Genomic DNA, 24833 nt, shown 5'->3' on the forward strand with positions numbered 1-24833 from the left:
TTATCCTATTGCTATTCACCATTCTTAGCACCCAGAGTATTCACTCATGTGGTATTATAGCATGTGTTAAATGGAGCCTGTTTTGAACTGTCCATTCACTGTGAAATGTGCGGAAATATGCTGAATGAATGTTGCATACATCTATGCGTGCCTGCTTTTTAATGCTAGTCGGAAAGGGACTCCGCAGCAATGATACTGGCATGAGCAGCTGAAGATGCCATGAACATCAGTTTACACTAGGCGTCTCCCTTAGCGTATTTATTCAACTGAGAGCTGTACGATGCCACTGCCCAGCTGAACATAATCCAATACAGGTAAGGACAGCTAGATAGATTCATTCAACGGAGCTGTAAACTTGCTGTGTATACAGAGGAAACAAACCTAACATGTTTCGGAACAAGTTATTGAAATTGTGTATTCGGTGCAATACAAAACAGTGGAGCTATATTTGCTAAAAAAATTGCTAAAACAGACCTAGTCGGCACCTACATTTTAGTCTGAGTTAACTGTTGCTTAAGCCCCCTTCCTGTAAGCAGTCAAGTTTATGTTTTCCTTTAGGGGTACTAAGACCCAATGGTAAATAGTTTAACTTCTTTCTGTCGATGCTACAGACAAGATAAGCACAGACATGCACAAAACTGGGGCTTGAAAGGTGGCGCTGGTGTAAGTTCTCCACCTGAAGGGTGAAGTGAGTAAAGAAATTAAGTCCTCTGCATGTTTGGTCCTTAAGAGTTTAAGAAAGGTTTTTGGTTTCTCATTGCTTATTGTTGGAAACTTACTTTGAAATAGAATTTTGAAAAAAATGAAACATTGGTTCCTGGATGTCTTTTTATAATACAGACATTTCCAGACCAGATGGCTGAAGGCTCTAACTGTATGTTAGGATATTGCCAGGGTTGGTTCCACATTTCCATCTCCAAAATCCCAGACAGACATGGGTCTGCGTGCCAGACATGCTGAATCTTCTTCACCTGCACAACTCATATGGTCAGTGTGTGTACAGTAACTCTGACCTACGGCATGTGTGTGAATTCACTGTGCAGTGCCTCAAGCAGCTCTAGATGTCCGTCGATTCCAGATAAGGAGCTGCTGTTTCAGCCAGAGGAGATTGTATGGCTGTTCCACGATCGGTGTCATTGCATATAGTGCTTTGTCAGCAGGGAACTAAATGAAGGTGAAAATCATCACCCACTGAAAAGGAGCTGACTCAGAAAAGAGGGGACATTCTTGGTGTACCCTGAAAAAAATTTTTTCAGGATTTAGCTATCGTTTTTCTACCCCCTCAATGTATTTTGTTTTCTTCTGTATTTCTCATGGGTAGTTAAATTATATTATGTGGAGGAAGAAAGACAGCTGACTATGGTGGCCATGAGAAGGCAGCTAACGGATAGGGAGTGCAAGTGCAGTAGCAGAGCACTCCAGGAGGTAGACCTGGCAAAGCCTAAATGCCATAGCTGGCTGAGGAGATTGCATGTGGTCATGAAGTGCCACTGCTCAGCTAAGAGAAAACTCACATGAAAGAAAGGGAGGGGAATACTGCAGTGGGAGAGTTGGAATAGCTTTGTGGTGATACTTAGGCTCTAGTCAAAGGGAATTTAGGGAGCAAAAAAGTGCGGGGATTAGATAGGAATAGACTTGGGATAGGAGAGAGATCAGCGGGAAAAGTATCTCTGAGTTACTCTCATCTGAGGTGGACCCACCCTTACCCACTAAATTGTTCAGGCCTACCTTAACATACCTGGGATTCTTCCCGTGCTATTTCTCATTTTAGGTAGGCATCTTAGAATCATAGAATCACAGAATTGTTTAGGTTGGAAAAGACCTTTAAGATCATCCAGTCCAACCATTAACCTACACTACCAAGTCCACACTAAACCAATTAAGGCTAGAGTAGCAACCCCACGCCTCCTGGCTTGGTGGCTGGATCATTTATAATGAAAGTAAAAAGTAGGAATCATTAAGATTGGAAAGGACCTCTAAGATCATCATTCCAATCATCGACCCAAAACCCCCATGCCCACTAAACCATGTCAGAAAGTGCCATGTCTACCTGTTTTTTGAACTCTTCCAGGGATGGTGACTCCACCACCTCTCTGGGCAGCCTGTTCCAATGCTTGACCACCCTTTCCGTGAAGAAATTTTTCCTAATATCCAATCTAAACCTCCCCTGGTGCAGCTTGAGCCCATTTCCTCTTGTTCTATCGTTATCTACTTGGGAGAAGAGACCAACACCCACCTCGCTACAAACCTTTCAGGTAGTTGTAGAGAGCGATAAGGTCTCCCCTCAGCCTCCTCTTCTCCAGACTAAACAACTTGCCTTATTCTTACCAAAACCTGCTGCTAGAGAAGTGGCTTGTCTTCCCAACATAGAAAAGTAACTTTAGAGAAAAATAATATTCTATATTCATGGAGAAGTGTTCATGCATGTGTGAAAAACCAGAAGTATTTTCCCCTTTCTGTAGCACTGCACTGGCTACTCTCTGTACTTCAGAAGTTATACTTTGTGTTTGTCTTTTACATTTCTTTCATTTCAACAGAAATGCTAGAGAAGTGACTCCTGGGATACAGTTTTTGATTGCACCAGTTTACAAGCCAGTCCCAGCCTCCCAGCTGGATTATTACAAGTGCAATAGTTGGTCTGGTTTGGGATGTCAAAATGAAAAGGTTAGGCAAGATTTACTGCTTCAGGCTTAACATTGAGTTTTCCTTGAAATAAACATGAATTTGTGGGTCTATAAAACATGTCCACTTTGAGGAAATGTGCTGAGAATTGCTGGTGGGGAGGAACTCTAATATGACTAATGAAGAAACTCTCTGTAGCACTGGGATGTGTTTGGGTGTCAGCTTTTTGCAGACAGAACCCAGCTTCATCCAAGCCTCAGAGAGAGGAAGGAAGGAGGAAAGAAGGGAAGAGGTACTCACCTACCCTATCAGCTCTTTATGGTTTTGATAAAAGTAAGTGCAATTGCAAAATCATATGCTTCCCTTGTGGTCAGATGAGTTGGTAAGAGTGAAACTAACTATAAGAAAGTACATTAAAAGCAGATCAGAGATTAAATCCTTATGGGACTTTTTCCTCTTGGATTCTGGCTGTTCGTTATAGACATCTGCTCTTGTAATCTTTTTACGTAATCCTAGATAGCTGCAGGCGTCTAGATTTCAGAACTGGTCAGGTTTTGTTATGACTCTTGGTATCTAAAATTCCTATGTTAGAAGTTTGATGGCTTTCATTTTTGTGCATCTCTGTAACCAAAAATCAAAAGCAATTATTCATCTTTTTGGCTGCAGGTATTGTAAAATGCAAACACACTAGCCCAGCGTTACGGGTGGCAGTATGGACTTTTGCTGTTAGCATTCACAGGCAGAAGCTTGTTGTAGCCTGGTCCTGTATATACCGCAACCAAAGCATTTTGCTCACAATAACCCTGCGCTGGGCTCTTAAATTTCTTAGAACGTTTCAGAACAGACATCTGTAGCAACAGGAACCTCCTTACAAAACGAATCACGTGTAAGGCCTATTAGTCTTCTGAGCTATGCACGTAGAGGTTTCAGACTAGGGAATCCAAACACTGGTGGCTGGATATTTATTTATGTATTAGGAAGCTGTGCATGAATGAAGCAGCAAAAAACCCCAAAAGACATTACTTCAAGCTAGTAATCTAGGCTGTTTAGTCAGTGTCTCAGCTTATAAATCCTTTTACAGGATGCCTTATCCTGTTTTAAGACAGATGTCGGAGATGGGTGGAAAGAATCGCATTCGAGGGATGCCTCTAACTCTCTGTTGACCATGGAAAGAATCAGCGTAAGCTCCGCAGCTTGCTTTCAGACAGCTGAAGGTAGAGGCAATGAATCCATCAAACGGATATCTAAATCTTTTTGCTAGTTCAGAGCACAAGATTGCATTCGCTTCATGGACAAGCAGGGTGAGCTTGGGTCTGCTTGCAAGACTGTTTGAACACATCCCTAATTCGTCCTGACCTTCTCATGGACAAGCATAATGGGCTCTATTTCTCATCAGTCATGTATCGCAGCAGGCAGCACATTCTTGCAAATTGTCCCAGATACTCTCTGGATTTGAAACTTGTTTTGTTTTATTGAATGCTGGCTATGGAAATGGTCTCACTAATGCTTATGCAGGGACAGTACTACTTCTAGCTAATAATCCTCTGCTTATATACAGAAGCTTATCTAGATACAGTTCTGCATTAGGAGATTGTTTAGTCAGTCTTCTTTTATTATCCCATTTTCAGAAAGATTCAGAAAGAATTGCTACTTTCTGAAACAGTCTCTCAACCTGTAATAAAATATATATTCTATGAGCAAACTAACTATTTTAAAATCTGAAATTACGCTTAAAATCCCATATTATTTCAAACACAGGCAAAACCACCCTTCTTGTTTAGCATTTTTTTATTCTAGGATCCTGGTTTGCTCATGAGATCTTAATTTCATTTAGAACTCTAACATCCCTAACGTGAGTAGATGAATACAGTTTCTTCTCCTGCAAATGTGGCATGTAATGTTGTGCCTTCTGCAAGAGTTCCCAAAGGTTCCTAAGTCAGATTGGAAGCTTGGCTGTGATAAATACATATAAAAGGTACGATGTATAGGACTAAGAGGTCTGCAGCATTAGTCACCAGAGAACTGCAGGTAGATTTTTATGTAATTTCTTCCACTCATGGGCATTCATTGACCTTTCATCTATGATTTGTCACTATAGAAAGAAAAGAGGAAAAGGCAACCTGGTGAGCTTTTCACTTGAGCAAGGGCTATGAAATCCTTCAATCCCCTATAAAGTGCCAGCTGGATCAGATGTCACAAACAGAAAAACTATGGCTGGCACAGCAGATCCATCAACTTCAGTAAGTAAATGCCACCAACCCTGAATCTGTATTATTATTAGATCTTACATCTGGATCTTTGGCGTAAGTGAACATGATGCAAGAGGTTGTAAAAATCACATGGCACCCCTTCGAATATTGTAATAAAGAGACAGAAAAGACTTGTTGGATCTCATACCTCAGTTTGCTGCCAGTGCAGAGAAACATGAGGGAGCCCCAAGGGTAAATGTGAGCAATAAAACTCACTGAGTTGACTGAAGGAATATCAATTCGGTGTTAGTGAAACAGCAAATGCCAGGAGACCAATCAGTTAAAATACAATGATGCGCAAGTACCTGCAGATCTGCATGTGGGAAGTGTTCTTCTCCCTGTGCTTCTTTTAGGTCCTAATCCAGCAACGCATGTGTGGAAGTGCCTTACCGTATCAGGCCCAAGGACATTTAAATTACAAATGAAAAGATTGTCTGCAACTAAATGCAGATGATAGGTTGAGGGACACAGATTATTCTGTGATTAAGTGGCTATATGTTTTATTGATCAGTAAGGGGCATGAAAAGTGAGCCTTAAAAAGTTATTTCTTCCTGCTTCCACTTCAAATTCATTGACAGTTGTATTTTACTTATATTTTTCTTTCATCTTATTGTTAAAGGTTGGCAAAGACTAGAATGTTAATTTTAGTGTGTATAAATAATTTATTGAATAATAATATATGAAAATGAATTTGGTATGTTTCTCTATATGAATGACATTCTATTATTGAAATTTATTAATCAGCACATTCCACTCCATCAAACCTAAATTTTTTGAGGAAGAGGAGGGGAGGAGGTGGAGACGCGGTTTGGAAAAATGCAGTACAGTTGGCTGACTAAATCTGAATACTTGCTCTCTGAAAATGCAGATATCAGTGTAACTCAAATCATACTGATGAGATACAGAACAGTTATATGCAGTCATAATAACAATTTATATACCGTCAATATTAATAGCAGTGTCTGTTTGAGAATACAGTTTTAAAATAGGTACGTACAATTTTATTAAGTATAAAAAGATGCCGTGCAGAGCACAATACAATATATTTCATCTTTAATTCTGGTAGTTCTCGAACGCCACTGTCTTAATTGATATTGTCACCAACGATCACTGGATAGAATTACTTGTCTGTATAAAATGAGGCTTCTCTGGATGAATTCATGCTGTTTGGTTTTAAAAATACAGTAATTTCCCTTCAATGGCTACTTACACTAATCAAACACTGTCAAGATGTTGGTTAGCCTGCATTTGGTTTCTAACATATACTGTGATACTGCCGATTTCCCCTGTTTTGCTTTGCCTCTCTCTGCTTGAGAATAGATCCTCCAAAATATTACTTGTTTCTGACTTTGTTCCAAGTTCACAACCAGAACACTAGTTCAGACCATTGCTACATTCCTCACGTTGCTAAACTTTCACTGTTTTCAACATGCAAGGACTGTAGGGTTATCCCCTACACTCCTTTTCTCCCCCAGTCATTTCTAATGAAGCATAGAAGGCATGCTGAAAATGATTATTTTTTAGAATTTGGGGGTTCCATTTTCTTATTTTCTTGAATGTAGATGACATTTATAGCCTTCCAGCTTTGACTATTTTCTTTGGAAAAGCAGACATGTAAACTTAAGAACTTAGTTATGTATTTTGTTTGCACATTCCAATTTGGTTTAATTAAAAAAAAAGTCAGAACTCTAACTTCAAATTGATTTAAATGATAATGTACAAGTCTTAAAAGAAACAACTTACACTTCCTCCTCTCTAAAATATATTAACATTAGACTGGAAAATAAATTAAAGAATACAGAAAAGCCAAGATTATGCTATCACAGTAATATCTGCCAAACAAAGCTTGGTCTTTTGCTAACATTAGCTTACTACATTTGCAATACATGCTAAGCAAAGACCCTACTTCTCTAACAGGTACATTCAGACAATATATATTTTATGGAATAAATATATAATATATCCAGTTATAGATTTCTGAATAGTAACTATAATAGATACAAGCAATACCTACGTTTAAAAATACAGTTCTAGGATTCCCTAACTTTACTACTAATAAAATTAAAGTTGACCTAAAACTTTCTCACTCTGTTGATGCATAATAAAATATATGGAAACACCAAGAGTAAAAAGCCAATTGCTTCTACAAATGGAATACTTTATAAATATAGTAAATTGCTATTTCCAGAGGGAAAATTGAAAATTATAAACAGGAAGTTAGGTTAAAACAGCTCTACAATATATAGTACAAAGTGGCTATGAAGCGTGATGTATGAGTTTGACGTCTGTGATAAAATTTGGATCTGATGTAGTTGTTCATTTCTGGAGATAACTGTAGAGAAAGATTCTGTGCCCGAAAGCAGCCAATCTTGATCTCCTTAAAACACAACTTTCAGTGACTAGAGAAAGGCAATGGGCCAATTTGTCAGACTAAGGAGTGCAAGATTAGATCAAACAGAATTATTTGGAAGCCCTAGACTTCTCTGTTTCATAGGGTTTACCTACCATGCTGTTCTCATTAGGAACAGAGTCACAGAAATATTATGTATCTGTGACTGCCATGTGCTGAAAAGCCTTATCATGAAGGTACCCTCCCTATGGCTGCCTTAACTACATTATTCTGGTACTGCACATTCTCCAGATGAATTCTGTTTGTATTCCTGTAGTTGTTTCCTTTTGCTGGAATACTGAAGTACAGCTCTGGTTGCTTGATTACTAAACTCTTGATCGAGGCTTTTTTTTTCTTGAGAATAACCTAGAATTAAAGAAACACATTTCTCAGAGCAAGCACAAGGAATTGAGGAATTAAGTTGCTGGCTGTCTCTGCCTGCCTTTCTTCCATTTCAGTTTAAAGAAAAAATTCACATCAGTAAAAATACCTTACTTGCTAATGAAAAGATTTAGGTAACTGAAAAAATGAAAAACTTTATGTGAGACTGTGCCGTTTTGATGTTCATCTCCAGCAATGGATGTATTTTACACAGAAACCCCAAACTTCCTTCATTAAATACTACTGTTTATACCTCCTGCCTGAGTTGAGGCCCTGAGGTGGGATTCAGATCCACCTTGGAGCCTTTGTTTGCATCAACAAAGCTGGAATTCTGGTCATCACAGGACAGGGGGTCTACAAGGTGGTGGTTTTTTTTCACCTAAATATCAACAGAGGTCAGTGTCAACATTAATAATGATGAAACCATCACTGGGAGCTTCAGTTTCTGACCATTTCGGGACCTTATGAGTCACTTGTAGGCTTTTACTGGCATAAACATCCTGTTTTGGGAACACCTGGTATGAGATGCAGAGGATTGGGATGCAAGTCATTGGGACATGCTTCCTACTTGATTTCAGTTGGGCAAATGGAGCATATCTATAAATGTATTCGTGTCACAAACTCTCACTGATTTCAGAAAAACAGCATATATGGAGAATCCCTGTACCTCACATGCCATGTGTTTTGACTACACTGGGAAACTTGCAAGCTTCTCGGAAGCTATTGTAATATTCAGTCAAAAGTGAATGTAATACTTCCTATCAAACTGGAGATGAGAAGTAAGCACTTGTGGATTCCCTGCAGAGGAACCACAGAGCGAAGTCTGAGTTCCCTGTGGCAGGGAAGGGACTAGGAAGGCTTTTCTTCCTGTACCAGCAGCAAATCTTGATGTTCTGTGGCAGAGTGGTAATAGACTATTTGAGAATACTTTAAACTGTGTCTAAATCTGGTAGCATATTCTTACCTGTCACAAACGCTCTGCTTTTTAATTAAAAAATGTTCCCAGGAACTACAGACTTCTTATGCAGTCTTGCTTGCAGGTAAGCCAGAGCCGCATAGTGGCTATTGATCTCGGGGTTATTAGTTGGAAATCGGCTCCAGAATTTGTTAGGGCCTTTCACCTATTTTCAAAACTCATTTTTACTGGGACAGAGCCTGTGGAAATGTACCAAAGCATGAGCTCTGATCATCCTCCCAGCAGTACGCGTTTGCCGGGGCTCCGAGGGCGCTGCCAGCCCTGACTGTCCCTGACCCCTCCCCGGGGGTCCCCTCACCCTGGCCCTGGCCCGGGACCCCATGTCAGACCCCGGGGCTCCCCTGACCCTGCCCACAGCCCAGGACCCCATGTCAGCTGCCGGGTCAGCGTGGCCTCAGCCGGTCACCATCCCCAGGGAAGTGCCCGATGCCTGGGGCTGCCCCAGTGCCCCCCAGCTGCCGCGCTCCTGGCTGGGGGTGGGATGGGACCCAGCGACAGGTCCTGCCCCGATGGACCCCTGGTCCTCATGAGCTGCTGGCCCAGGCGGGCGCCCTCAGTGGGCTTTAGGGAAGACCAATGAATCCTCTCACCTACGACATATGGTTTTGCTGTGTAGTTTGCTGCTGTTGCTGCTGCTGAATGAGCAATTGCTGCTGTTGCCGGCGCCGGGCTGTTCTCAGTTTTTCGAAGCGAGCCTCCATCTCCTCCAGCACTTTGGGAGTGTAGCGGACCACCAGCTTGACGCTGTCCTTAGCCGCCTTCAGCAGCTCCACCGCCTTCTCGTGGTGCTCTCCTTCCACGCTCTGGGAGCAGGGAGAACAGATTTAATAACAAAAATGCTGCTTTGATCTAGAGCTCTGTCCTCTTTTTCATATGGAAAGGCTGTTGGGGTTTTAGGAAGTTTCCACAACTTACATTTTTTCAAGAGACCATTAAGGGAAAGTGTTGAGTTAAGTGAGATTTATGCACTGCTGGGAATGTATTCATTTTCATATTTTAAATAACCCAATTTCTGATCTGTGTGAAGAGGAGGGGAAATACTCAACAAGCTTTATGCAAACAAAAATAATGTTAAAAACCCTGAAAGCCCGCAGTAAAATCCCAAACAGTCTGTTTGCAAAGTACAAAAATAAGTATTTAAATGTTGGTAAGAAATGAAGAAATTGCAAGTTTGAAACTGCAATTACTTTTTTACACCTTGGCCCTGTTTGGATCCTGCAGGGAACGCCATGTGGTGATTAAGCAGCCGCTGAGCTGCAGGTGAAGGAGCGCACCCGCTGCTCCCGGGGACAAGCCTCGTCTTAGTTAATGGCATTGCTCACACGTTTTAACATTTATGTGATACAGGTTCTCTATTGGAAATAAAGTAGTCTTAATCCGGTTAGTTGTAAGCAATCAAACACTAACTACTGAAACATTGCAAGTTCTTGCTGAAGGAATATATATTTTCCTTCCCTTTCTGGAAAATGGTTTACAGTAAGATGATATCTGCTGTGAAATCAAAAGTATTCCCAAAGGGGCTCAAGCTCTGATTTCTACTAACATTGTTTGAAACAGTAAATTTCCGAAAGGGGGAGGTGACTCGGCTGTGAAAAGAGCATTTAATTTCTACCATTAAGTGGACTGACTGGAGTGCTTTTCAGGCATGTGGATTGTTCCACACCTTAAGAGAAAGGGAGAAATTTTCTAATGGTGTATGACTGGCCATGTGTGCTGTAGGATACATTCCAATAAACAAAAGTATCTCTGCACAGAAAAAAAAAAAAAGACTGCACAACTGAGATCTTCACATGGATTTTAGACCACTTAAAAAATAAGTAATTTTCTTCCCACATAAAATAAATCGAAGTTTTACTACATGCTGTGTTTTAAAACTCTTATGTATACCATGCTATTTAAAATGAAGCTATACCCATAGGCCTCCAAAGAGAAGCAGCAGCATTCAAAATATTTGAAGTTCAATTCATGCTAAAAGAATAACTTAGTATTGTTATAGCAACTGTCAGAAGAAAAATTCTTTCTATTTTCATTTCTCCTATTTGACTGAGTAGCATTGTGCAAGAGCAGTGAATACGAATTACTTCTGCTGTGGCACACTATGAGCTAGAAATAATGATTTAAAAGTTTCAAAAAGCAGACACAGTACACTTCTACATAAATAATATAAACAACACAATTTAAGCTTATTGCCTTGCTATTTATCTTTCTTCTCCTGTTAAATATCCTTCAAGATATTAATACAAATAATTATTTCATGTATGGGTCAACTGACTGGACTGGAGTTTCTACAGAAATGTTAAGATGCTTCAAAAATATTAATGCAACTTAGAGAAATAATGAACGTCATTTCAGGTACTGAAATGATTACCAGAAACAGAGAAAACCTTGAAGTAAATAGACGTTTCATTGTTGAAATAAATTACTTCATGTTTTTGAACTGCATGTTCATGAAATTCCTACAGTAGGTCTCTTATTCAAACACCTTCAAGAAAATTCATGATCTGTGATGACCAGTTTTGTTAGAAATTGTGATTGGGATAAATCTGCTGAACAAGCACTGCTGCCCAAAAGTAGTTTGGAGAAAAAGGTGTTTCCTTACAAATATTTGAAAAAAAAGGAAATTGTTGTTGCATAAGAAACAGTGAATGTACCTAATGCTCAGAGAGCGCTAAAATAAAAAGCTATAGATGCACAGGGTGTTTTGTGAAATTGCTTTAATGAACAAGTCACAGATACACATTAAAAACCCTTCCCCACATCCCCTACGCTGTAACTGCTCAATGTTACAAGAGGCAATCACAACTAACACATACGGTAACTAGCTATCTTTTATAACTCATTGCTTTGTGACTGGCTTTGATACTGGGCTTTTGTAAACACAGTTCTCGCCTTAAGAGGAACCGTATAAAATTTGGTATTGGTTTATGTTTCATTTTTTGCTTGGGGATCGTGGTCGGTCTGATGTGGCATGGACATTCAGAGGAAACGAGTGTACTCAATGTTGTCGTGATCAGTTTTGCTGTGGAACAGTATGAACTTAGAACAGGCTATGAACAAAAATTGTAAGCTCCCAAGTGACATGAAGTAGCTAAAATATTCTTTTGCTTTCAAACAATTGGATGGTTCTAACTGACATCGATAAGTAACTGTGACTGTATCTGTTCTGTAGGGGAATAACAAGATGGTGTACTTCATACAACTTAGTAAACTGTATTTAATTCATGATTGCCTGTTTTCTTTCCCATTTGCCTCCAGCCTTGTTCTTCCAGTTGAGAGCCAGTATTTTCTAGTTAGAAATGAATGGTTTGACTCTGTTGCTATCCAGGTCAATGGAAAACTGCCATTGACTTGAACAGTAATGATACAGAATTAAGCCTAAAGCTCTGAACCATAACCAAAGAGGGGAAAATAACAAAGGCAAAGTAAAAGATAGTGCTGCTAAATACAAAGCCTACTCTCCAAATGTACCTAACTCAGGTCTTAACAACTACAGTTTTCAGCTGCAATTAATATGATTGCTATACTTGCCCTTAACGTCTTCATTGCTGCTTGCACTCGTCTTTCCAAGGCATTACAAATGCTTCACCTGCATAGCAGTAGCTGCACAACTTAAACAGCAGAGCCCCTTGGAGTAGGGAAAAGAGCTTATATCAGCAAAGGAAGTTGTTTTGCTGTTTGAATTCTTCTGCCTCTGCAACTCTCTGAGGCTGTGCTGTTGAAGGACTCCTGCTGGTATCAGTCATGCCTGTACAAGGGATTTTGCTGACTGGATTACACTGGTTGGAGACATTGTGAAGATCTGACACTCGTGTTACTTTAGAACCGCCCACCAAACATGGGATTTAATAAATTTGTTTTGGAATGTATATATTTAATATATAATTTTTGATTACACATCTTTATATATACTTATGTCTGTATTTCCTTTATTGTATTGGCAGATTGTATCAAAAAAGGGATGTAAAATAATGTAGAGACAAGAACAGCTGAAAGAACTGCAGATATGGTATGGGGAAACACCAACCATTACTGTACTGCTCACAGACTTGTCATAAATATAAAAGAAAAAAATCCCATTCTCTTGCAGACAAAAAAAAAAAAGAGAATTTGATTGTTACCCCACAAATTGAGAAACTGAGAAGAATATTTCTATCAGGTATCTCTAAGAAAATGCTTGGGTGAGAAATTAGCCATTATAAACCTATCTTGCATCCCTTTCTGTATCTGACTCACACCAGGTATCTGACAAATGCAGAATCTTTGCCAGATATGAACAGCCACCAGCAAGTGCCTTTGCTGAGCCATCTGCAGGGCTTACTGCTTTCAATTTCCTTTACTTTTAGGGGGTGTTGGACAAAAGTATGTAACAAAATCCCCAGCATAATTAGAAAACACTTTTTTTAACATCCGGTGAAACAGCTCAAGGAACAGTCATCCCAGTCATGCTGGGATAACAAATCTGGATTCTGAACACACAGCTCTAATTTTATGTTGATAATTATAAAGTTGGAAACCCACCAACTTCTGAGCACAAACAAGTTACGGATATTTCATTTTCATTTCATGTTCCACTGCTGAGCCGTCTGTTGTATTGTACATACTGTATATTATTTGCTTTTCTCTAGCTAAATTGAGAGAAGCACAAAGTGAACTAGTCTCAGAGAACAATGTTAAATTTAGACCTTTTTCCTCCTGTCTCAAGCTGTCTGCAAACAAATTACCACTTCTATAATTTTTGCCTTTTTATGAATTATATTGTATGGGCTTAATTCAGCCCAAGATTGGTGTATGAACAGTTACTCACAGGCATTATTTCAAGTACGCAACTGCAATTCAAACTGCAAAGTCTGTTGTTTAGACTCTGAATGCAAAAATATTTCTGTTGTAACTCAGATTCAACTTTCTCATGTGTCTACACGCAATTAGGGATTTTATATTGTGGTGTTTTGCTACATTAGCTTAATACATATTCTAGAGCACATTAATGAATTTTTTTGAAAAGAGTATTATGAAATAGAGGTGCCAACAGTCAAATTCAATGTATCTTGATGTCTGAAGGTTCACTACTTTCCTCCCCGGTATTTGCCTAGACACTGTTGACAGTAAAAGGATTTTTCAAGAACTATCCATCAGTTAGTGAGTATAAACTCTTTTTATCTGTCTTTTCATTCACCTGTTGCAAGAGGTGCTGAACAGCAACAAAATTATTTGATCTACTGCCAATCAGTGAAGTTCAGGCAATTTACTTATTAAATATTCAGTTGATTTCTTTTTCCCTAAGACTAAATAATCTTTTCAGTGGGTTTTCTTTTTTCTCATTTCTCAACATAAGAAAGTTGGTAATTTGTTTGTATCTTTTCTTTCTCATTGTGTAGAGGGGCAAGTAAACTTCCAGACCTATTATTGCTAGAAGTGGTGAATGAAGTGGTGAAAAGTCTGTCTGAAGTGTTGCACTGATACTTTGTTTCAAGAGAAAGTGAATAGCTACGGTTGAGAGAAACAGATGACAACATGAAAGCATGTAGAAAACAGCATTTTTTTCATTCTTTATGGGCTTGCAACAAAGAGGAAATTTAAGTTGGAAAGTCTTACATTTATGACTGGATTCAGGAATTGCTCCTACGTGCCTTTGGTGTATTTAAATACAAGGTTTAGATGGAGTTTTTTGCATGAAAAAGGATTACGTTTTCATTAAGTGTAGGGTTATATGAATGAGTATACTTACCCTTTCAGTACTTCACATTCCCTTGTAAAAGGGAACAAAAAGCAAAATGAAAGACAGAATTTGACCCATATCATGTAGTGAGAGCCTTATATTTCCTCTCTATTCCAAGAGCCCTTTTATTTTTACCTCCATACTGACATTCACAGTAAACTACTGCAAAACACTCCACCCTGAAGTATTGACTTACATGAAAAATGACTGTAAAAAATGTCCCTTTTTAGTGAAAATACATGCTCCCTGTATGTGTTCGTTTGTACAGCTGATTTCTCTGACAAAGATATCACAGCAGGATGAATGTCACTGAAAGAAATCTGGAATGTATCTTCCATTGCAAATCAGCACCAAATGTGCTTAGCAAATTTCTTTTGATTTTATGTGTTTGAATGCTCTGAAGGTCACAAGGCTGCACAAGTGCCACTGAGGCATCACTGTGCTTGGAATGGGCTGTGTGCCTCAGAGGCTATGAAGTGCAAGAACGACAAAGCCTGTTATTATGCTTTTACTGCAAAAGGAATTTGCAGAATTATCAGTTACGAAAGACACAGCCGCCTTGTAAATTAAGCATGTGGAGTGGATTTAAAATGAAGCTCTTCAAGTACCCTGCATTACAACAGAACTTGTAGAGGCACAAAGTTGTCGATGCAGCTTTGCCTCACTGCACCGCAAATGCATACTGAAGGTCTCTCACAGAGCTAATTCTTTTTGTTTCATATGGCTGCATTTTAAACCATGGTATTAGAACAGCTGTGAAAAATGAAAATCCAGATGAAAATGAAAGCTCTATCAAATTTCCACATACCACTCCATTAACTGAAAGCAGCTGGTCCCCCCGTTTGAGCCCTCCATGCCTTTCTGCCACTCCTCCAGGAATGATGCGAGAAATATAAATAGGTGAATTTTGTTCCTTTCCTCCCATGACATTAAAACCCAGGCCTTCATCAGTCTTTGGCAGCTCCACCACTCGCGGGTGTGAATGGCCTTCGCTTGCAGCAAAAGCAGCAACTGTTGCCTGGAAGAAAAAACCGAGTGATTTGGCTATGTAGGGAGAACACTGATATACACTCTGTTGTTCATTTGCAGGAAGAATTCATTCCTGTGAAAACATTTCAGTATCTTACTCTGACTTTTTCTGACTATCTGAAAGCATTTTAAAAATATTAAGTTCCATGCCAATGCTTTTGAAATAAAGGAATAAGCAGAGGAATAGAGAGTTTAGGTGACTTGTCAAAGATAACGCAGAAAGTCAGCAGCAGAACCAGAAGTAGGTGCCGGGAAGCCTGACTGCGTGGTGGTGAACACTTATGATCACTAGTGCATTTCTTCTTTGCCTTTCACAGGGAGAAAATTTATTACTGTGTGATAAGATCTCTCCTGTGCTCCTAGTTGAAATAAAGTGGATGAACTGAATTGTTAACTCTCTGCTCTGCTTTCAGAGGTATGGAATTATTTATTTTATTCTTTGGGCACAGAAAAAAATCCTAAAAGAATATTCTTGTTTCAAAAAGTTTGATTTATAATCTTTATGAAATCTTCCAAACTAAGTAACTCCAGGAACAGGAATATGAGTTTTTATAATATAATTGGATCAAAACATTTATTGAAAAATTAAATCTTAAGACAATGGATTTATAAATCAATTAGAAAAATCCTAGATTGTTAATCTTACTCTAGAACCGCCCCCCCACGTAACAAACTGTAAAGCTTGCATCCAGAAAAATATTACATCTTGTACTTCATTTCTCACTACAAGTATTTTCCTACTTATAGATCTTAGTAAATCATTAAAAAAACATTAAGAAAATATTTTATCCTTTTCATCGTGCGTTTGTAGTCCAAACTGCTTGAACAATTCTGCATTATGCTAATGTTTTTTGAGCATCCTAATAGTGCTTATGCTTAATAGAAGCTAGTGGATGACATGACATAATGGATCATTCTCAGTTACATGTTTTTGCACATGCAGACCTTGTCATCATGCATACTTTTTATGTCAGACATGAATGCACTAGGAGAATGCAATGCAGACAGCCCAGAAATAACCAGGAAATATTGCGATATTGAAACATTGCTCTGTAACCCTGCTGTTCTATATGAATAAGAAATGAGAATGGCAAACACTAATTGGATTTCTCCCCATTTACTATACAACATAGCAATACTTTCTATGTTAACTTGCAGTGTAGACAAATCAAGATTTCATATACACATTTCTCTATACAGAACCATAGACCTTACAAATTTACATTGTCCATTAACTTTCAATTAGAAGAAGGTTAAAATCAGAAGAACAGCCTACAGAAAAGAAGGTTCCATTTAGTAAGGAAAATACACTGCAATTTAGTGTATATTAGGTTATTTGCTGGCTACTATACAGCTTGCTTCTCTAAAATACTGTAGAAATAATTTTGTAACACACTCCCAAACTTCATCTTCTGATACAGCTTTAAATTAAAATCTCTTAACATAAATACATAATGGTAATATCTTAGTTCCATTAGGATTTCAGGGAGTTTTGTCACTAACTTCACAGGAGTGGGACCACAAAGAAGTATATCTAAAAGAGACTTATGGCTTTTGCAGGTTTACATGTTTTGCATAGTATCTGCTATACCACCCAGAAGACAGTGCTGAGTACAAAATGATAATGGGAAAAAGAAAGCCATGGTGGATCTCCCTGTTTGGAAGCATCTACCTTTGTGCATGTTATGAAAATACAGAGCATATTTCATACTGGCACATAGAATGGGTTCTTTCATGGTTGTGTGAATTCTCTTAGAAAATTATCATTTTAGTAGTAGCAGTAATATAGCTGTCATGGTCTAAGGATATGAGGAAGGCAGGTCCACATGGACAAAGAGACAATACATTTTATTAAAACAGTTAATGCATCAGAAAAAATGGGCTTGCATTTGGCTGTGGAGTCTCTTGATCGGGCCATTTTTGTCACTGTGCATCCTTACCACTTGCTCAGTACCTACAGTTCCCATTAGTTAAAAGTGGAATTTTGACTGTTTAGTTTCTATCTCCCAAACCATTGTGTCCTCTCTGGATGAGCTGTATGGGAAAACAGTCCATTAAAATATTGGTTGTTGCAGGCAGACTTCTACAGAATGAACCAGTAGATTTGCTTTTGCAAAGCAACTTTTCAAAAAGCATCAAATTCCATAAAATCATTCTCTTTTCTTAAGCTACAGAAGCAGCATAAAGGTTGAAATTTTCCATTATGATTGTTACCTGGGAAGTAGCACTGGTTCTAGACTCTGGGCTGCCACTGATGTCTAAATTTTCTTACAGTGTACACACGAATACCTGAAACACACACGCGCACAGTCAATTACTAGGTCACTTTGGTAACACATATTTAAACAGTTGCACGTATCCTACCTTTGCAGTGGCCCTGGCTCGGAATTCGGGGCAGCCATTAACAGTTATGGTTTCATGCATGTATTGATACACCTAAAATGTTCATGAAAATAAAATGAAATTAATTATAGAAGCAAAACAAAGTCTTTATATTAACCCAGACAGGACAGACCCTTTCCCTCATAAGACTATGTTTCACTAATGCTGTATTCATGCAATCACATAGTCAAGTGCCTGCTAAACTTGTGCATGCTCAGGTTTACAGAGAACATCAATCTGTGTTCCTCATGACACTTTGCAAACTTAACCGTACGTCTTCCAACACGATTCCCTTCCCAACTCTAGCACATCATTTCCCAAAATCAGGACAGTTAGGTTCTATGTTATCAAAAATTGGTGTCTCCAGGCAACTGATTTGAATGCAAATGATCTGAACTGATTTGAGAGATGTCTTAGCCTCCAACAATGGCTTCTTTGTTCTCTGAACTTTTCTATGAACTGAAGATTTCGGAGACTGATGTTAAAAAAAATATGGAAGTTGCTCAGCATACAGATGCTGAAGAATGGAAGTGAAAATTTAATTTTGAAGAAAGGTCACAGTACTGGTTTCCATCAACCACAGTCAGGAATGGCGAAAAGGGCTGGAAGTCTGTTAGGTCAGACATGGACAATGGGTAAGATTATCCTTTAGAAAGGAATCGTACATTCACATAAAAGGCATACAATCAACATTGTCAAAATGTACAACTTTCTGTCTGTTGTTTTTTTCTTGGTATATGCTCTTGGCCCGCTTTCTCTGGTCCTTAACTCTCCCCTTTAAACATCATCACTAAGCAGAAAGGGAACGGCTCTCTCACGCTGCCTTTGTTCTCTAAATTTGTCACACTCTTAGATGAAAAATATTAAAAAATGCCTTGATACTAGCCAGTTATTTTCAAAGCAAACTTAAAAAATAAAAATATTTATATATAACATATGGAATTTTTTTTGAAAGACAAAGGTGAATGCATACAAGCAAAACATTTTATTTAATTTTCTTATAAAACCACCAAACCTAAAAAAAATGTTCCTATATGTCACTGATTAACTCTGGGCATCTTCTTGACCTACTTCATCAGGAATTTTGTCTTTTCATGTGCTTTATGGCTCAGGCTGCATTCCTCAGAGAGAACCTTTGCTAGTAAAATATGTTAGATTTTACAGCAATCTCTTTCTTAGGGTCCTTGATGAGTGCAGATTCAATCATAATTTCCAAAATACATTTACCTTTCACTGATTTGGCGATACTTTAGCAGGAGTGTCAAAACTTCCCTCCTTGGTAATGTAAATGTTACTTTGGCAGAGAAGGTGTCAGATCCTGTACTTAATTGACTTATAAACAACGGCTCATCCCACTGATAGGTCAAACTTCCCCATCCCCCTGTCCTGATGACTTGTTATGCAGTATCATAGTGATGCATCTCTCTCCACTGATCCTGTTATTACAAAACTTACACACTGACAAACATATTGCTACGAGCATATAAACGGAATTAAGATGTGTGCCTCATTGCTGATCTCAGCGGACAGACATAGTGGTAATCAAACACTCTTGAGTAGTAAAATGTTTGGGATGACTGATCCGCAAACCTTTTTTTGAGGGATATCATACACAAGGGAAAGGCAAAAAAGGAAAGGAGATAACAAATGCAAACCACTCTAGAGATCTAAAATATGCGAAACATTTTCAAAGTACAGCAAAAAGATTATTTGTGTTGACTATTGCCAGCACGTAAATAATTCCAGGACTTAATTCAGAAAAACTTGGGCCAGTGAAGAAAACTGAGAAAAGGGGAGCACGCCAAGAAGTTTCCCACTTTCTCTATTTGAAATGAAATCTTGCTTCCATTGGTAAAATTGACATTGACCTCAGTAGAGGCCAGGATTTTGCCCTTAATTTTAAAAATGTGGAAAAAGAAAGCTCTTTTATAGCCTCTAAAGGATCTCTGGTTTGTTCTATCTTTGTACTGGATGATGCCATCATAAAAATGGGTTGAGTCTACATACTCAGTATTATCCCGCACAGTTCAACGTTTATTGTATTATGTCATCGGACATATTCTTATATAAGAACAACTACTACATTATATAAGAAGAATACTGTGTAATGGCAGTAATCAATCACTAAATACCTGTTACTTCAAAACCTATACTGTATGCAACCACTGATAATGCTGTATGTTCTTGATATCTGCAGGTTCCCCTTCATCTTAAAGCATGAGAACAGATTGTACATATCGGTTTTGCTTGCACAGCTATAAATGCTGTGGCTGGCTATAATGTCTAAAAGCATATATTTGATTATTGAACTATTATGACACTAAATTCTTTTGAAAACAGGTTACAATATTTTAGATAAAGGAACAGTTACTAAGAAGTTCTTTAAAATATTTGTTACTAAGGTAGAATATCACAAAGGTGAGCTGATAATGATACATTCATGTGATTATTTGCTAGGTTTGATGTCATATAACTCTAAATTGTCTGCATCCTACCAGTATCTAGCTGGCAGGTTTCATAATATCCAATATCCTCATAACTAATTTGCATACTGGTGAAAGAACAAACTCACTAGCGTGTTATTTAACTAATGTGTTAAAAAAGAATCAACTGATTCAAAAACTGGTGAAAAATATGATCAATAATGTCATATAATCCTTGGGTTCATTTGTAAATTCTCAATGACAGATTTAAAATGGTGTTCTGCAGTTATCAGTGATCATAATATCTATAGCACAGTTCTTAGGAAAAGAAGTCTTGCACGTCAAATCTCACTCTCTATAAGCAATAGATGCGACCAGTCTTGAATATCTGCTTGAGGCATTCATAAATCTAATTCTCCTATTTGACTGTTACATAATGTTTAATGTAATTTGAGTTTAAGAAGGACAAAACATACACCTGCATAACTTTCTTATTATTGTCAGTTTAACGACCAAACACAGATTAACTGTACCTGTTTCACCAAGACCCTTAAAATCTTGTAGGGTTCAGATCTAATTATTGCTCATTCTAGCAATGCACAAAAAGCACACTGAAGTCCATAAATAATTGTTGTTTGCCTGTAGCCACACTAACCCCTTTATCTAGGCTGTTGTCAGCACCACCTTAGCCATGATTTGTGCACAACGAATCCATTCTGCTGCCTCTTCTATGTACACAGAACAGATAAACTGAAAATCTCTTTGTTCTCAAACTAAGTAAGGTGGCATTTAAACCCTCCCAGAGTGGAATATAGCTTCTTGTTCAATCCATTGTACATGACAAGTAATTGAAATGGTTTTATAAAATCTTTCAGTGCCTACTATTATCTGTACATCTGATTACATTTTTAACATATAGTGGTTCTCCTGAATCTAACAATGTCATCCTTAAGATGTCCTTATAAGATCTTCCTTATTTGGACAAAACTTCACTCAGTACAGAAGATGACAAAGGTGCAGGATTTAATTATAAGTATTTGAAAAGCTCTGTTAGGATATTTATTGAAGTCTGTTAAAACAGTGACCTTTGTTGACCATAACAGATGAATCATTTCAAAAGACATCATTGTGTAATACCAATAAGTTGAAGAAAGACAATTAACATATCATAGAATCACAGACTGGTTGAGGTTGGAAGGGGGCTCTAGAGGTCATCTTGTCCAACCCCCCTGCTCAAGCACGGCCACCTAGAGCTGGCTGCCCAGGACAGTATCTAGATGGTTACTATATGTTACTAATTTGAAAAAGAGCTGCATATCTATTTTTTTATATACAGATATTTCTTTTTTGAGTGTCTAAAAGACTACATGGGTGTTTCGTAATATTATTTGCTGACAGACTCCATACACAGTCTGATGGTCTAGTGCCTAGGGAAAAGAGTTTCCACAATTCATTAATAAATTACAGGTGAAACGTCAATGTTTCAAGACGCAAAGCTGCAGCTGTAAGGTAAATGGTAATGTTTCAGATAATTTTCCCCACACAGCGATTTCTAGCAAGATTGTCAGTGTCTGTATGCTGAACATTCATTGGGTAAAAGCATGCTGCAGACAGGGGTTTGTTCACAGAGCTCTCATTTGTGCTGTGGAGCTAGACGTACTTGGCTTTGTTTTCTCTTTCCTATGGTGCAGAGAATACAACACTCCCATCAAGAAATACTCCTGAAAAAACAAATATAGATCTCAGACCTTTTCAGCTTCTGCAGGTAGTCTCCTCAGACACCATAATCTGAAGTTGTTCTCCCACAGTACTCAAAAAATACAGAAGAGGGAGGGAGGAAAATTACAACTAGAAAATCTGAACTTGGAAGTGAATCCTCCTTGCACTGTGGCAGCTCTTGCTGGCACAGAGAAATGTGCATTTTATTACTTCTCTCAGCAGGAGCTGTAGTGAGTCAGATGCAGCAGGTATTATTGGTACGATGATGGTCCTCATCCCCACGCATTCAGCTGGGAGGCAAAGCAGCTGGTTTAGCATTACTGAAGCACGGGAAGGGGGACTACCTTACAGGTACTTCAGGAGCTAGCTTCTTAACAAAAATTACTCCATATGGACTCATAACAAAGCAGCATGTACTGGGCTGGCCTATTTAAGTCAATGCAAAGCTTTAGGAGGAGGTCCAGGAATAACAGTGCACTTAGCAGCCTGTTTTATAAAGGTGGTTAGAAGCAGCATTCTGTTTACGACCTGAATGATGCAGCATCTTTTCTGCTGAATTCTCAAAGTTACAATTTTATTAAACAGATTTTGTTCCATTAACTTCTGTAAGAGGTACTCAATGCTTCATCCCCTGATGAAACATTATGTAATTCTAAGTGCAGCTGTACCTACAATAATGATGCTCAATCGACTTCAGGACAACTTGGTCTGAACATCAGAAGGAATGAGGCAGAAATCATTTTACAGCAATGAACAAGTGTTCAAAAAAACCCACAGACAAAACCCAAGACAGACCACACTGCAATTCAGACCTGTGAAGTAGCAGGCCCAGATAAACTTTTCTGAGATTTTTAAGTGAGGAAGCAACCTTTTTGAAAAAGTGGGGTTTCTTAACACATGAGAGAACGTATGTAAGAAGTAGTAATCAGCTGTGTTTTCACAGTGCCTGCAGTATGATAATACATAAAGAGACATAAAACTCTTCCTTCAAGAAGTCACAACCTAAGTCTTATGAGGAGTAGCTGAGGGAACTGGGATTATTTAGCCTGAAGAAAAGGAGGCTGAGGGGAGACCTTATCGCTCTCTACAACTACCTGAAAGGAGGTTGTAGCCAGGTGGGTGTCGGTCTCTTCTCCCAGGTAACAAGCGCTAGGACAAGAGGAAATGGCCTCAAGTTGTGCCAGGGGAGGTTTAGATTGGGTATTAGGAAAAATTTCTTCACCGAAAGGGTTGTCAAGCATTGGAACAGGCTGCCCAGGGAAGCAGTTGAGTCCCCATCCCTGGAGGTATTTAAAAGGCGTGTAGATGTGGCACTTAGGGATGTGGTTTAGTGGTGGACTTGGCAGTGTTAGGTTAACGGTTGGACTCGATGATCTTAAGGGTCTTTTCCAACCTAAACGATTCTGATTCTATGATTCTAAGTAAGTGCCATAGGTAAGCAGGTTAAAGGGTGGAATGAAGAAGCAACCTGCAAAGAGATTGATAAACTATATTTAACACATATATTGGCATCATCTGGGTTTAGTTTTAGTTCGTCTGCCATATTTTTTATTGCTTCAATGTAGAAGAGAATTACATATCTATTTTTGGAAGAAGTCTTTCAAGGATGGGAAGACAGGAGCCTGACAGACAGTACAGAGGGGAGAGTTAGCATGAGAATAACCAGTACAAGGAAGACATAATTGGTTTCATTGCATTTATGTAGTCATGTCAATAGAACAGTATACATGTGTGCATCCTTGCAGAACTGAGGTTAAGCTATAAAAGAGAAATTATTTACTTATACCTCTGTATGATGCTTCTGCCATCAGCTATGCTGAATCCCTGTCTTCCTAATTGCCTTTGTATGTTGGAAAGAATGAAGTAAATATTTCTCCCTTCTAAGATGTCAAGTGGAAAGGAGTATCTCGATCAGTCTTTTACCATGCTGAGAAGAGCTCATGTCTGTGTTTTTTCAGCATAGCTGCTGGTGTCTCTCCTCCCCTCTTCCCAAAATCTGCAGCTGATTCTCAGACCTTCAGCCTCCTTCTGACCTAGGAGGTGAGACTCACACATCATCTCATTTGGTGTGCCTGGACCAGTCCTTGGGGCAGGAGGACGCCTGCTCTTGTGACAGGGAGAAGTTACAGTGCAAAGGTGCACTGGAGAGCTGCTGACCTCCACTGCGGTGGCTGTGAATGCCTTGTTTCTGAGGGCAAACTTCCACCTCAGCACAAACCAGTTGTGTCTTTTTTCCCCGCTCTACTTTGTTTTCATCATTTTTACCTCCTCACATTCTATTTGGCATTTTTTCCTTCCCCACAACCTCTTGCCTGTATTTTCCATTCTTAGTCTAATACATTTATGTCTGTGGAGGGGATTACATTGGTTCATATGCCTGGACAGACTCCCCCAGAGCTGTGTTTCAGCACTCAATTCAGATCATACTTCTACCACATGAGCGGGTAAGGAAGTTTTAAATGCTACAAAGATCAGGAGGGACTCTGGTCACCCTTAACCTCTTGTACACCATAAACCATGGAGTCTCAGCTGGTAATTTCTGCCAATCATAATTTTTGCTTGAACTACAGAGTCTTGAGAAAGGTCGGTGAATTTCAACCCTCCAGCTTGTTCAGGAAATTGGTCAACTGGTTAACAGCATTTCCATTAAAAATGGATTATTTCTAAGCTAAATTTGTCCAATTTCAAGTTATAAATGTTGGATTTAATTGGGTGGTCTTTTTCATCTCTTTTGGTAACCTTTCCTTCTTCTCCACTGGAATTATTTGCAGGTCTGTCTCATTTTGGATATCTTTATGATAGGATTGTCGAGATTTCAAACAGTATTTGCTTTTCTACAAAATAACCCACAAACCGATCTAATTGTCCATTTAAGATGACACTTGAACAGATGAGGACATAAAAAAAAGAACAAGTCAAACACAACCAAAAGCGTATGTAAGCAGTG

General features: G+C 38.7%; 1 protein-coding gene across 2 annotated transcripts in view; it reads right to left on the minus strand.

Moving 5' to 3' along the window:
• Positions 1-7586: 7586 nt before the first annotated feature.
• The window catches only part of LIN7A (lin-7 cell polarity scaffold A), a 47101-nt gene continuing 29854 nt past the window's right edge, over positions 7587-24833 (minus strand). Inside the window, exons 3-6 of one of the 2 annotated variants that reach the window (XM_075726477.1) lie at positions 17727-17798; positions 15142-15351; positions 9212-9420; positions 7587-7626 (exon numbers count right to left, since the gene is read on the minus strand). In XM_075726477.1, the coding sequence (XP_075582592.1) occupies positions 7587-7626; positions 9212-9420; positions 15142-15351; positions 17727-17798 (531 nt within the window). Of the gene's footprint in view, positions 7627-9207; positions 9421-15141; positions 15352-17726; positions 17801-21833; positions 21889-24833 lie in introns of those variants that run through there. The other variant, XM_075726467.1, reaches the window with a different exon arrangement.

The sequence above is a fragment of the Pelecanus crispus genome, chromosome 1 (assembly GCF_030463565.1).
Source record: "Pelecanus crispus isolate bPelCri1 chromosome 1, bPelCri1.pri, whole genome shotgun sequence".
Taxonomy (NCBI): domain Eukaryota; kingdom Metazoa; phylum Chordata; class Aves; order Pelecaniformes; family Pelecanidae; genus Pelecanus; species Pelecanus crispus.